Source organism: Trachemys scripta, chromosome 1 (assembly GCF_013100865.1).
Source record: "Trachemys scripta elegans isolate TJP31775 chromosome 1, CAS_Tse_1.0, whole genome shotgun sequence".
Taxonomy (NCBI): Eukaryota; Metazoa; Chordata; order Testudines; family Emydidae; genus Trachemys; species Trachemys scripta.
Genome location: NC_048298.1, coordinates 151,204,644 through 151,216,739, shown reverse-complemented (window position 1 = coordinate 151,216,739; position 12,096 = coordinate 151,204,644). Strand labels below are relative to the sequence as shown.

The following is a 12,096-nucleotide window of genomic DNA, read 5'->3' as shown; positions in this document are numbered from 1 at the left end:
GCAGTCCAGGCAAACAACGCACGTTACAACAAAGCTTAAACTTGTTCATAATAATTTTAAAAACAATACTAGCTGCCTCTTTAATTTTAAAAAAGCTAAAAACATCCACCTCCCTTTCCATTTCTTATAGTCTTGAAGTTTAAATCTCCTCAGTGTGATAGATATGCTTGCTTTGATCTGCCTAGCTCTTGGAAGTCTAGGGGCTCCAGGCTGCTGGCCCCGTGCTGGGGTCCCTTGGGACACCTCTGTCCGCCATTAGGGAATTTTTTCCCCAAGAACCCCCTGTAACGGTTCATGAACCCCAGTTTGGGGAACCACTGCCCTAGACCGTCACACACTGTTTTTAGAATAGCCCAACTAGGTCCTAGATAATCCAAACAGGATACAATGTAACAAAAGAATGCTTAGCGTGTATATCCAGAAATGTCCCTTAAAAAGGTGAGGCCAATTAGACTAGGTTAATAACCTCTCTAGGGAAAGGGATGGAACTTCCCTGATGGGACATTTTTTGTTTACCCTGGAGAGTACACCATTGGGACCCTATATTGGCAGGAATAGAATCAGACTTTCAAGTTTCTGTGATTTTAATCCCTATCTCCCCATTTTGCTGGAGAGCATATGTAATTTTAAAAATGGAAACATTTTCCTTGAAGACTCTGGAAAAGTCAAACAAGAGATGTGCGGTGCTCCTTGTAAGGGATTTAGGGATCTTTATATGAGGGTGGGGGGGGTCACATAAGCCATTTGCCCCTTTCTAAACCTGCAGCGACCCCACAGCCATTCTACAGCCAGGCCAGAGCTCTTCCCCTCTGGATGGAGCTATGGGCACACATTTAATGTGTGTGAATACTGACAAGTGTTTGCCCCCACCCCCTCAGGTAGCTTGGGGGGTGGTGGGATGGAATACCACTGCAATTTTTTGCAAATCTCATATTATATGGGAACAGGTGTGGAGGTGGTCTTTCCTAGTACCTCGTAGGTTCTGAGGACTCTACGGGCTGATCCTCTAGAAATCTAAGGGGCTAGAGAAGGTCTTGAGCCAAAGTCAACCTACACACTCCAGAAATGCCATAGCTTCTAACAGAGATCATTAGAGACAATATATATTGCTCACTCTCATGTGACAAGGTATTCATCTTTTATCACTTTGACCCATCCATATGAGATGAGTGAGAACAGGAAATGAAATCCCAGTTTCATACCACTGCGCCTGTGCGTCACACCTTTATTACATGGTATGAGAAATAAACTATGTCTTTGGTAAAAATGGAGACAAAATCTGCTGAATTCTTCAGTCTGTAAGGGCCTTTGTCAAGAGAATTGGCGGTGATGGTTGCAGGCATCTTTGGAAGTTGGATCCCAAAGGAAACATACAGTGGAGAGGGAAGAGTGTATTCTGTGTGCATGGCTTTGGAAGTGTGAGAGGAAGAACAAGTATAACAAGCTGGGAGGGTTTGCCTGAAAACCCCATTCTTTAGCAGACAATGATCCTAGTGGAAAACAGACAACAAACACTTTCTATTGAAAGTAGATTATTACTGCATCTGCTATAAAGTGGGAAGGACCTAGGATGTAGGCTGATCAGTCCTGAGGGAGGAACCCTGCGAGCATCCAAGCCTGGGGAGAAGGCCTGGTCTGGAGTTTGCATTTCATTTTGATTTCTTTGTATGAGTGTGACTGAAACCCAAGGAGGGGGTAAAATTCCTGCCACCTGCAACTTGCATGTATTGTGTTTGGAGCAGGGAGAAACTACCTCTCACTTAGATATAAAACATCTGCTTGAGAAGTACAAAGGAATATAAATAAAATTTGTTACGTTTTAAAAAGACAATTTTCAGTTTATTTCTTCTATTGCTTTATTCTCCTCCTCCCCTTCCAATTTTGATCCATTCTACTCACTTTTATTATTTTCCCTTTTGGTATTTTTCTCTGAAAAACAACATCTTTCTTTCCTTCCCATTCATGCCATCTTCTTCTCCACCCTCTTGCTCTTTCCTACCTCACACTCTTTTCCTTTTTGCTCCCCTCTTCTATCCCATTTGCTCTCAAGTTCTCTCTCATTCTAATAAGGGGAAAAATAAAATCTTCTTTAGTCTTATTGTGTGTGTGGGGGTGTTAAGCACATTTCTCTATAGTTAAAGAGAATAAATTTGACTCATAAGTATTATTAAAGAACAGCAGTGGTCGGTAGCTGAAAGGGCAATGGAACGAGCTGTGTTGGGAATTTCCCTTCTGGATTGTATCCCAAATGAAATGATTAGAGAACGCAGCGGTGTGAAAGATATTGTTGTGGAAAGCAGATACGATGGGCGGGCCACATAGCACGGTTCACGGACAATAGGTGGACTGCCATCATTATTGAGTGGTACCTGCGAGAACAGAAAAGACCATCTGGTCGGCCTCCAAGAAGGTGGGAAGATGACATTGTAAAACGTTTCGGACAAACATGGAGAAGAAGGGCAAGAATGCGAGAAGGATGGAGGATATGTTGTGATTGGCGCAGTCTTAACGATAGCTGAAGACCGATTGATCCAGCTACTCCATAAGTATTAAAACAATCGATTTATTTATAGTTTTATTGGTCTTTACTGCGTCTAACTTGAATATAAAACAATTCAAAAATCTAGTAGCTTCTCCTCCTGGAGCAGTTTTTATAACAATTCTAGTTATTGCTCCCATAAGAACTAGCTACTTTAAATACAGGCCCTTTGTTGAAGACTCCCTGGTTTCCTCCAGGCACTGGACTGTGTTCAAGCTGTTTGCTATAAGAGGCAGTTAGATGCCAAAGAGAATTTTGAGGTCAGCCAAGGTGAGTTTGGTGATGGAGTCTCCTGTGCCCGACAGCACTTGTTGAGCCAGATCTTTCTTCTTGGTTTGGAGTTGTGAGATCTTTTCTTCCACTGTCTCCTCACAGACAAACCTAAAACCCAAAGCACCACATCACCCTAATTTCTGGAAACATCAGCATTTCAAGCTTCCATCCCCTTTCAACTTCTAGTGACTCATCTTTTTTTCAAGAAAAGGGGAGCAAATCATTTTTATAGCACCTCTCATCCAATGTCAGACTCACACTGCAGCCACCACCATTTATCCTACTAAACGTTTATAGGTTTGTAATTTGAAATTTAAATTTTTAATTATAGGGAAAGAAATCTGAGTCCCTGACCAATCCCTCCTTGAATCATTGTTCTTATTGATATTAAGGGTTTCCAAAAGTAGAGGGCCACATTTGGAATCAAGAGTTTGAAGACCATATTAAACACATGGAACTATATTTGTCCTTATAATGAGTGTCTTGATGAATGCAAATGGGCTGATGGCTGAATTGCACTCAGCAGTGGAGAGACCCAAGGCATTCATCAAGCCATTAAAGGAAAAGAGCAGTTTTGGGCTTTGACTTGTTGAAAATCAATTTCAGATCAGCAATCAGGAGGCAAATTCCAGAAACATTCATACGACGTGGCCTCTGATCCTGTGCACAGCCCTGAAGTTCAGAAACAAACATCAAAGCAAGCCCATGTCACCCCGCATCGAAGCCAAGACTTTATAAGGCTGTTGCCTGTCATGTACACTGCTAACTCAGGAGTTTAGAACAGCAGACCCTGACCTGTGTATCACCACGTCATTCTTCTGCCCCACTCGGTATATACGGTCACATGCCTGATCTTCAAGTGCAGGATTCCTGCAAGGTAAGAAAACTGCTCAGACAGTCTAGTGGCTTGTTAATCTTAGAAACAATGAAGACAAGTCCTTATCCTCAGCTCGTGTGTCCCCCACCCCATTATACTGCTTATTCCCTCTATACAAGAAATGTGACCTCCTCCCTAGCTCCCTTACTGTTCTGAATATCAGACAATCACCACAAATCAGATTCTCCCTACGCCCCTGCTGAAGGTCTACCACAGGGGTCTCAAACATGCAGGCCGGGGGTGGGCGGCACGCGGGCCATCTCCAGACCAGGAGGGAGGGATAGCTCAGTGGTTTGAGCACTGGCTTACTAAACCTAGGGTTGTGAGTTCAATCACTGAAGGGCCCACTTAGGGATCTGGGGCAAAATCAGTACATGGTCCTGCTAGTGAAGGCAAGGGGCTGAACTCTACAATCTTTCGGGGTCCCTTCCAGTTCTAGGAGATAGGTATATCTCCATATATTAAAATAGGGGTGGGCAAACTACACCTGCGGGATTGCCCCCCTTGAACCCTGCACCGCTCCCTGAAGCAGCTGGCATGTCCCTGCGGCCAGGGGAGGGGTTGGGGGAGAGCAGAGGGCTCCATGTGTTGCCCTGGTTTCCAGGCACTGCCCCCAGCTCCCATTGGCTGGGAACTGTGGACAATGGGAGTTTTGGGGGAGGTACCTGGAGGAGCAGCAAGCTGCGCGCATAGCCCTGCGGCCCCCCCCTCCTCCAGGGGCCAGAGGGACATGGTTCCAGCTGCTTCACGCAGCCTGCCCTGGCCCCGGTGTGCGCCGCTGCTACCCTGGAGCCGCTTTAGGTAACTTGTCTGAGTTGTTCAAATTATTGGTACCAATGCATGTTACCTCGCACTTGTCAATATTAATGTTCACCTATCATTGAGTAACCATTCATTTCACTTTGTTAGATCTCTTCAAAGTTCCTTAAAAGTCTTCTCTAGTCTTAGGCAAGGATCATCTCTTATGTATTTGTACAGCACCTAGCACAACAGGACCCTAATTCATGACTGGGGCCTTTGGGTACTACCATAATACAAACAATAATTCTACTAAAAGTTAGAATGATTGCTCCCCTACAGTCCTGCAATATAAGCTGCTGATTTATATGAAAGATTGCATATTTTTGTTAGTAGCTCCGACACTCCATTCTCACGTTCCTACAGAGCTCTCCAGTCATGGTGACTTGCTGCTTTCTAAATCTATCACTTATCAATTTGTTCCAAAACAAGCCCTCTAGACTCAGATATTTTTATTTTCAGAACAGATTACTTCTGGGATTGGCACCTCTCTAATAGCTTCCATGGTAAATCCTATGCGTTATCCTCATCCACTTTAATAGTTTGTTTTAGCTGCCAAGTGGAGCTTTACTGCCATTTTTCACAGTAGTGGGTGTCATACTGGCCATGAGTTGAATTGTTCTTGAAAGTTTCATTTTAAAAACATTTTGCCTTGACAAGCAAGTAATTTCAGGGATGGAAAAGTAGGACCGTGTGTTTTACCATTCAACCAGATACATCCTTCTCTCATGCAGTTTGTAAGCCCTCATGTTACCATGCTGAAGTAAAGAGCCAGTCTACCCTCAAAGTTTCCATCTCACTTTACCAGTGCATGTCAAAAAGGAAGAGGTGGTTTCCTCCAATTAAGTTAAGGCCAACGCCTCCAGCCAGGAGCGAGATCAACATCACCTTCAACAAAGAACAATAAGACAGAAAGACAGGTTACTTTCATAGATTCATCTATTCCAAGGCCAAAAGGGAACGTTGTGATCATCTAGACTGACCTCCTGTATAATAGAGATCATTGAACTTCCCCAAAATAATTTCTAGAGCAGATCTTTTAGAAAAACATCCAACCTTGATTTAAAAATGGCCTGTGATGAAGAATCCACCACAACCCTCAGTAAATTGTTCCAATGATCAAATTACTCTCCCTGTTCAAAATTTATACCTTATTTCCAGTCTGAATTTGTCTAGCTTCAACTTCCAGCCATTGGATCCTGTTATATCTTTCTCTGCTAGGCTGAAGGGTCCATTATTAAATATTTGTTCCCCATGTAGATACTTATATAATCAAGTCACCCTTTAACCTTATTTTTGTTAAACTAAATAGACTGAGCTCTTTGAGTAAGTTTCACTGACAAAAGCGCTGGTGTGGACAGTGCTATGTCAGCGGGAGACTCTCTCCTGCTGACATAGCTAACGCCGCTTGTTGGAGATGATTCAATTATGCTGGCAGGAGAGCTCTCTCCCATTGGCACAGAGCGGCTACACGGGAGACCTTACAGTGGTGCAGCTGCTATGGTACACCTGTGCCGCTGTAAGGTCTGTAGTGTAGACATGGCCTTAGACTAGTTAAAATGTCATCAGATTCATTGTGGTGTTTGCCCCTTCCAAACATGGATTTACACTAGAGGGAACAGCCAGTCCCAGTCTGAATTGCAGAAACTTTCACAAAACGTTTTGAAAAAATAATGTGCACAGAGAAATGTTCAACCTGCACTCAGACTACCCAGCCATCTGAAGTTCCAGTAGACAGAATTTCAGAAGCTGTCATAGATGAGACGGAAATCTTCATCTCCAAACTGCCATGGCATTGGATTTTTTTTTTTTTTTTTTTTTTTTTTAAATTTTGGCCCAATCTGAATGAGCCAGTTACAAATGTTTCAATTGGGTCACTCCATTTTAGAGGTGAAGTGGGAATTCTCCCCTGCCAACTTAGCATCCTTGTCCTTGTCCTTAGACTTGGATCAGCAAGTGAAGTCTAATAAACACTATAGTGTTCATTTGGCTCTTTTGTAAGTGAACCTAACATCCCCCTCCCTTCCATAAATCGGTAGTAGGTGACTGAACAACTGAGGTTTTGCATGAAGTACCACATGTGCTGGGAGAAGAGGCTGCAGGGAACAATCCTACAATGGCTCCCATGTCATGGGAGTAGTATGACCCAATACATCTTTTATGTCATCAATCTGTAGTGGAGTAAGCTAGGAACAGTTTCTGCCTGATCTGAATTGCCTATCCCACAGGCTCCCAATCTTGCAGATACAGCTTAATGTTAACAGAGACTTTGGTATGATTGGGTACCAGCAAGCCTTTAACTTGCCTGAGAGCCAGGCATTCTTAGTATGGAAGATTAAAGCAAGTATAACACCAAATAGTGTCTATACCAGAACTGCTCCCATTTACGGACATCTGGCTTTTACAGCTACACCCTCCCACCACGAACACACATCTTGATGCCGAATATAGAATCTGGCCCAGCAAATCCTATCATAAAAAAAAGTAACTACCCCAGCTATTAATAGCTGCATTGAACACAGCTTTCCTGATCCCAGTTCATACCCGAGGCCCTTTGGGATTGTTATTGAACTCTTCCACCAAATCCATCCTTTGCTTAGGATTGACGGAGCCATCCACCGTAGCATACTTCAGCCCCTGACGCTCAAGGTGCACTGCCACAATCTTCAACATGCTAGTCCACTGAGATACGACGACACTGAAGAGAGACAATAGAGTCCAAAACAAGCATCAGATATATTGTAACAACCCTACTATGGTAGTGTCTTGCCCCTGACATATTAAGAGTGAATTAAATCTGTTTATCTTCTCTATTTTAGGGTTTAACACTGCTGCCCCATCACCATAATATGTGAGTGCTTCCCACCAAAATCAACATCAAAGTCCCTAGAGAGACTTTATGGAATCTGCCTCTCTTTCCTTTTTGCGGTCAAAACTCTGCTTGGGGTAGGTCAGGTTTTTGGATTTGATTTGTTTGGTTTTGTGTGTGGGGGGGATTTAATGATAGAAAGGTGCTTGTTGCATGTCATTCTTATACTGGAAAGGCTTTTTTGAAGGTGGCTTTGCAGTGTTCCCTACAAGACAATCACACTCGGGATTCACCTGATCTCGTCTGGAAATTTATCCTATAAGTGGCTTACATTCAAGATGGAGATGAGGTATCTGAGCAGTAACTGCTGCTGTGCATTCTAGAAAGCCGCAGCCGTCGATCCTGCGCCGTGTGGACCCCAGGTAATTCGATCTTAGATCGATCCCCCCCCCCCCCCCCCCCAGTGTAGACCAGCCCACAGTCTGGAGATTTCCCCCCAGCCTGCACCAAACATTAACTGTTCTGGAACAGTCCATTGCAAAGAGTTTCTCCAGTATTTTCAGATGTGTGACCCTTTTAATAGGATGCCCAAATCCTGCATTTAGATATTTATATCAGCTCTTTGGAGTACCAGTCAGGTATTCAGAAGCACAGATGCTAATCTCAGCATATGAATATATATTTCTGAAGAACTGTTATGATTAGAATAAAATGTAGGAGCAATCAGGTTCTTAGGAGGCACATATCACTGTGGGATCTGAACACCTACATGCACCATTTAGGGATTAAACTGAACCAATCTTCCCTTTTCCCACCCATACTCGCTCTTTGGCACTTCATGTAATAAAGAAAATTATCTCCCACAAGTTATAGATCAGGGAGTTCCTCCCTCCCTCCCTGAGGTGTCTCTCATGAGAGAATCAGATGGCTTATTTGAAAGATTCTGCCCCGCCCCATGTCTGTCTTGTGTCCTCCCACACACCAGACCTCCTTGCCTCACATCCTAAATCACCATTTCCCAACGTGAGATACATGTCTCCCTGGGAGGTGTGAAGGACTGGCTGGAGGGCCATGGAAGATTTGCACATTAAGATTTGTAGCAGTTCAGCAACATAGTGAGGCAGGATTGTTTTCATTTTCCTGAAGTGGGGCTCAGCTTTCAAAGGTTTGGGAAATGCTGACTTAAGCACAGATTTTCCCCATCCCATGATTTTTTAATTTTATAAGTATTTTCTCCCAGATTCTTCGGTATGACCAAAATAATTCTATTATACCCAAGAGAATATTGCACACCTGGTTTTCAGATCACCTCACATACTCTCCACACGCATTAATCCTGAATTCACATCCACCTAGTTCCCCAACCACCTTCAAAGTCTCCTCTCTTCCAAATCTCCTCTTTGGCTTCCTGCGTGCTTTCACACATGGCTGACAGTTTGAAATGCTGCGAAACTGGGGTGTAGTGGGACGGCTCGCCCACTCCAGCGGAAAAGGGTTAAAGTCAGCCCTGGGAGAAGGTTGTGGCTGAGAGCTGCTAAGCTGGGCTGCTTGGGGAAGCGGCTGCAGCTGGGCCACGCCCCAATCAGGCCACAGCTGGCCTGTATAAAAAGGCTGTGAGCCAGAGACCCAGAAGTCTCTCTCTACCGGCTAGAAGAAAGCAGGGCCTGGCTGCTTGCAAAAAGGGTACTGGGAGTGAAGCAGGGCTGGGGAGAGGCAGGGGAGCTCCAGGCTGGCAACTCCCCTGGCTGCGGGACCTGGTCCAAGGCCCATCAAGGTACTGGGAGGCAGGCAAAGGCAGCAGGTCCAAACCCCACTGCCTATGATGAGTGGCTTTTACACTGCAGTCTGCCCCAGGGAGTGGGGGCTTAGTGATGACTGGCAGTAGCCAAGACAGAGGCAAGGTGGGGATTAGAGGGTTGGGGGTTCCCCAGAGAGGGGAGGCGCTGAGACTGCGGGGGTTATTGCCAGGGGGAAGCCCCAGGGTAAAGGGGTACTGGGGTCCAGGAGGGACATGGGGCCAGCTACAAGCGGGACACCGGTCTGCAGAAGATGCTCTGGGTCAAAAGAGCTAATTCCCTGAGATGACCAGCAGGAGGCGCTGCAGGGGGTGAGTCCTGTGCCTTTACAGGGGGACACTTCACTTTCTGAGGGGTTTCTGTATCGGATCATCTTACTCATTCTTCCCCCTGCCCACAAAAATACACCCCAGAAAGAGAGGCATTATCACACTTACCTCTTCTGGGATTTTGAGTGACTTTGGATGGTCTTCAGTTCAGCCAAGAGATGCGATAGCTGCAGGAAAAGAAGTTAGTCTACTTGCTGTGGAGCCAGGAGGCGGCCTGCACTTTACCACTGGATACACAGAAAAGACTGAATCCAGACTTAAGTGAGGTCTTCCACTTGGCTGCCTGAGGTAGCTTCACAGGATGTTAACTGATGCTTTGTAAACCTGATTTTGCCTTCATGTACAAACTTACGTTATTTTAAAGAGTTAGTAATCCACAGACACTTGGTTTAGGTAAGTCAATGGCTATCAACCTTTCCAGACTACTGTACCTCTTTCAGGACTCTGATTTATCTCGTGTACCTCAAGTTTCACCTCACTTAAAAACAACTTGCTTCCAAAATCAGACACAAAAATACATAAAAAGTGTCACAGCACACCGTTACTGAAAAATTGCTCACTTCCTCATTTTTACCATGTAGTTATAAAATAAATCAATTGGAATATAAATATTGTATGACATTTCAGTGTATAGTAGGGGAGTATAAACAAGTCATTGCATGAAATTTTAGTTTGTACTGACTTTGCTAGTGCTTTTTATGTAGCCTGTTGTAAAACTAGGCAAATATCTAGATGAGCTGATGTACCCCTGGAAGACCTCTATGTACCCCTATGGGTACGCATACCCCTGGTTGAGAACCACTGAGGTAAGATACACTTACATTTTTTACTCAATGTAAGTGTTCACTATATGATGTTGCAAAAGGGTAATTTAACTGCAAAATCAAGTAAGTTGTAATTTGCCCCTGTAACTTTTTACTGTAGCTACTGTGACTTTTTAGATAAGTCTTAGCCAGTAACAGTAATAAGACCACAAGACATGGAAACCACGATCAGAAATCAAGAGTTACAAACATGTTTTGTAGGAATCAAACTTCCCGTGTGGACCCAGGCTAGTATTGCTCCCCTTCTCCCACCCGTTATCTAAAGGTTTTAGGGACCACTTTGCTGCCACCTCCCTTCCTCTACCTAGAAGCGCTGTACTGTCTCAAGGGTCTAATGTTTGAGATGGGCATTGAGAGTCCACCAGCATGGTAGATCCTGTCTCCCCTGGTGGTTTTGTTGCAGGTACTCTTCTCTTATAGCCTCCTATGCAGTTTGGCAGGATGGAATCTCCCTGAAAAGCGTTCATCTGTACATTCATCTACCCATGCCCAAACTGCTGGCCCACCCATCTAGACAACTGTAAACATATCAGGCTATCAGAATTAACTAAACAAAACAAAAAACAACAGGAAAATGCTGAAATCTAGGCCTCCCAAGAGATGTGACAGAACCACAGCCCCCATACTTTGGTGCTTTCTCTGGTGATGTCAAAGAGATCCATGCTGAAAGCCTTGCCATTGAGATAGACGGTAGACTTTGGGTCAGGACCTTGGAGTTCTGACAAAGTCAAAGCACTGAGGTGTTCTTCCAGGGAAAGAGAGAGGCCTTCACTATTCAAGTTCGCTTGGTCCAGGGCCTGCAAAAGAGTAAATAAGCAGATATAGTAAGGAATGAGAGTCACATGCACACCAGCACATAGTAACCAGAAAGCATCACCTGCATGCTATTAGCAGAATTTCAAGCTTGGCTTAGGGACCATTCTCCTTCCTGGGCTGTACACCCACAAGATGGAGCTGGGTTTTATAATCAGGAGATAAAGCCATGCTCTGTCTCCAAATCACAGTTGAAATATATAGTTTAGAGAGTGGTGAAGCACAGTTTATAGCACTTCACCCCTGAAGCCTCCCTATAAGATGGGTAAGCTGTAGTCCCATTTTACAGATGGGGAAATTGAGGTAGAAAAGAAAAACTTGTCCAACGTTCAAGGGGGTTGGTGTTGGACCTGGGAATGGAACTCACAAGTGTGGCCTACAGAGCTTTACTATGTGACCTGTGCTGGCCACTTTTATTTTAAATCTGAAAGTGGAGAACCACAAGAAATTATGGCCTAACATGAAAGATGCTGCAATCCGCTCCATATTACACAAGTCAGGTGCGGCGCCTGGCCTCTTGGCAAGTTGCTCAGCTGTGGAGGCCACATCTGCAATGTTCAGTGCTTAACCAGCTCTTTAATGCAGCCTGTTGCAGACCCATTAATTCTTTAGTACCAGGAATTTCTAAAACAATGCCCCAAATTCATTTTGCATACATGCCAGTACCAGATGGCACACATGCCCCCACCAGATCAAGGATTGTGGTGTTCACGAGCATGACACTTCAGTAAGTGACCAAGGTAGTAGTAGAGGTCAGCAAATAAAAGATCACATCATGGATTGGGCAATATGACTCTTAATATGATTCTGGTAAGACTGCTTCTACAATGCAGTGTTCAGACCTCAATACAAGAAAGAGACTAACTCAGGTGGATTCAGAGAAGGAAAACAAAATGATTAGTTTAAGGAAAAAAAAAATCTTAGCCAGTTTAGTTGGCTACTACTAGGAGAGAAGAGAGGACACAACAACAGTCAACAAATATTTGCCAAAGTAAACACCAAGGATGGAGAAGAATTTAAGAGAAATTTAAAGGAAAA

General features: G+C 44.2%; 1 protein-coding gene across 3 annotated transcripts in view; it reads right to left on the bottom strand.

Annotated features, from left to right (window-relative positions):
- Nucleotides 1-2,543: 2,543 nt before the first annotated feature.
- TTF2 (transcription termination factor 2) overlaps nucleotides 2,544-12,096 on the bottom strand; it is a 50,079-nt gene continuing 40,526 nt past the window's right edge. For all 3 annotated transcript variants that reach the window (XM_034789770.1, XM_034789790.1, XM_034789781.1), the window contains 6 exons: nucleotides 10,872-11,042; nucleotides 9,530-9,588; nucleotides 7,032-7,185; nucleotides 5,293-5,375; nucleotides 3,608-3,682; nucleotides 2,544-2,920 (listed from right to left, as the gene is read on the bottom strand). In XM_034789770.1, the coding sequence (XP_034645661.1) occupies nucleotides 2,776-2,920; nucleotides 3,608-3,682; nucleotides 5,293-5,375; nucleotides 7,032-7,185; nucleotides 9,530-9,588; nucleotides 10,872-11,042 (687 nt within the window). In that variant the 3' untranslated portion in view covers nucleotides 2,544-2,775. The remainder of the gene's footprint in view (nucleotides 2,921-3,607; nucleotides 3,683-5,292; nucleotides 5,376-7,031; nucleotides 7,186-9,529; nucleotides 9,589-10,871; nucleotides 11,043-12,096) is intronic.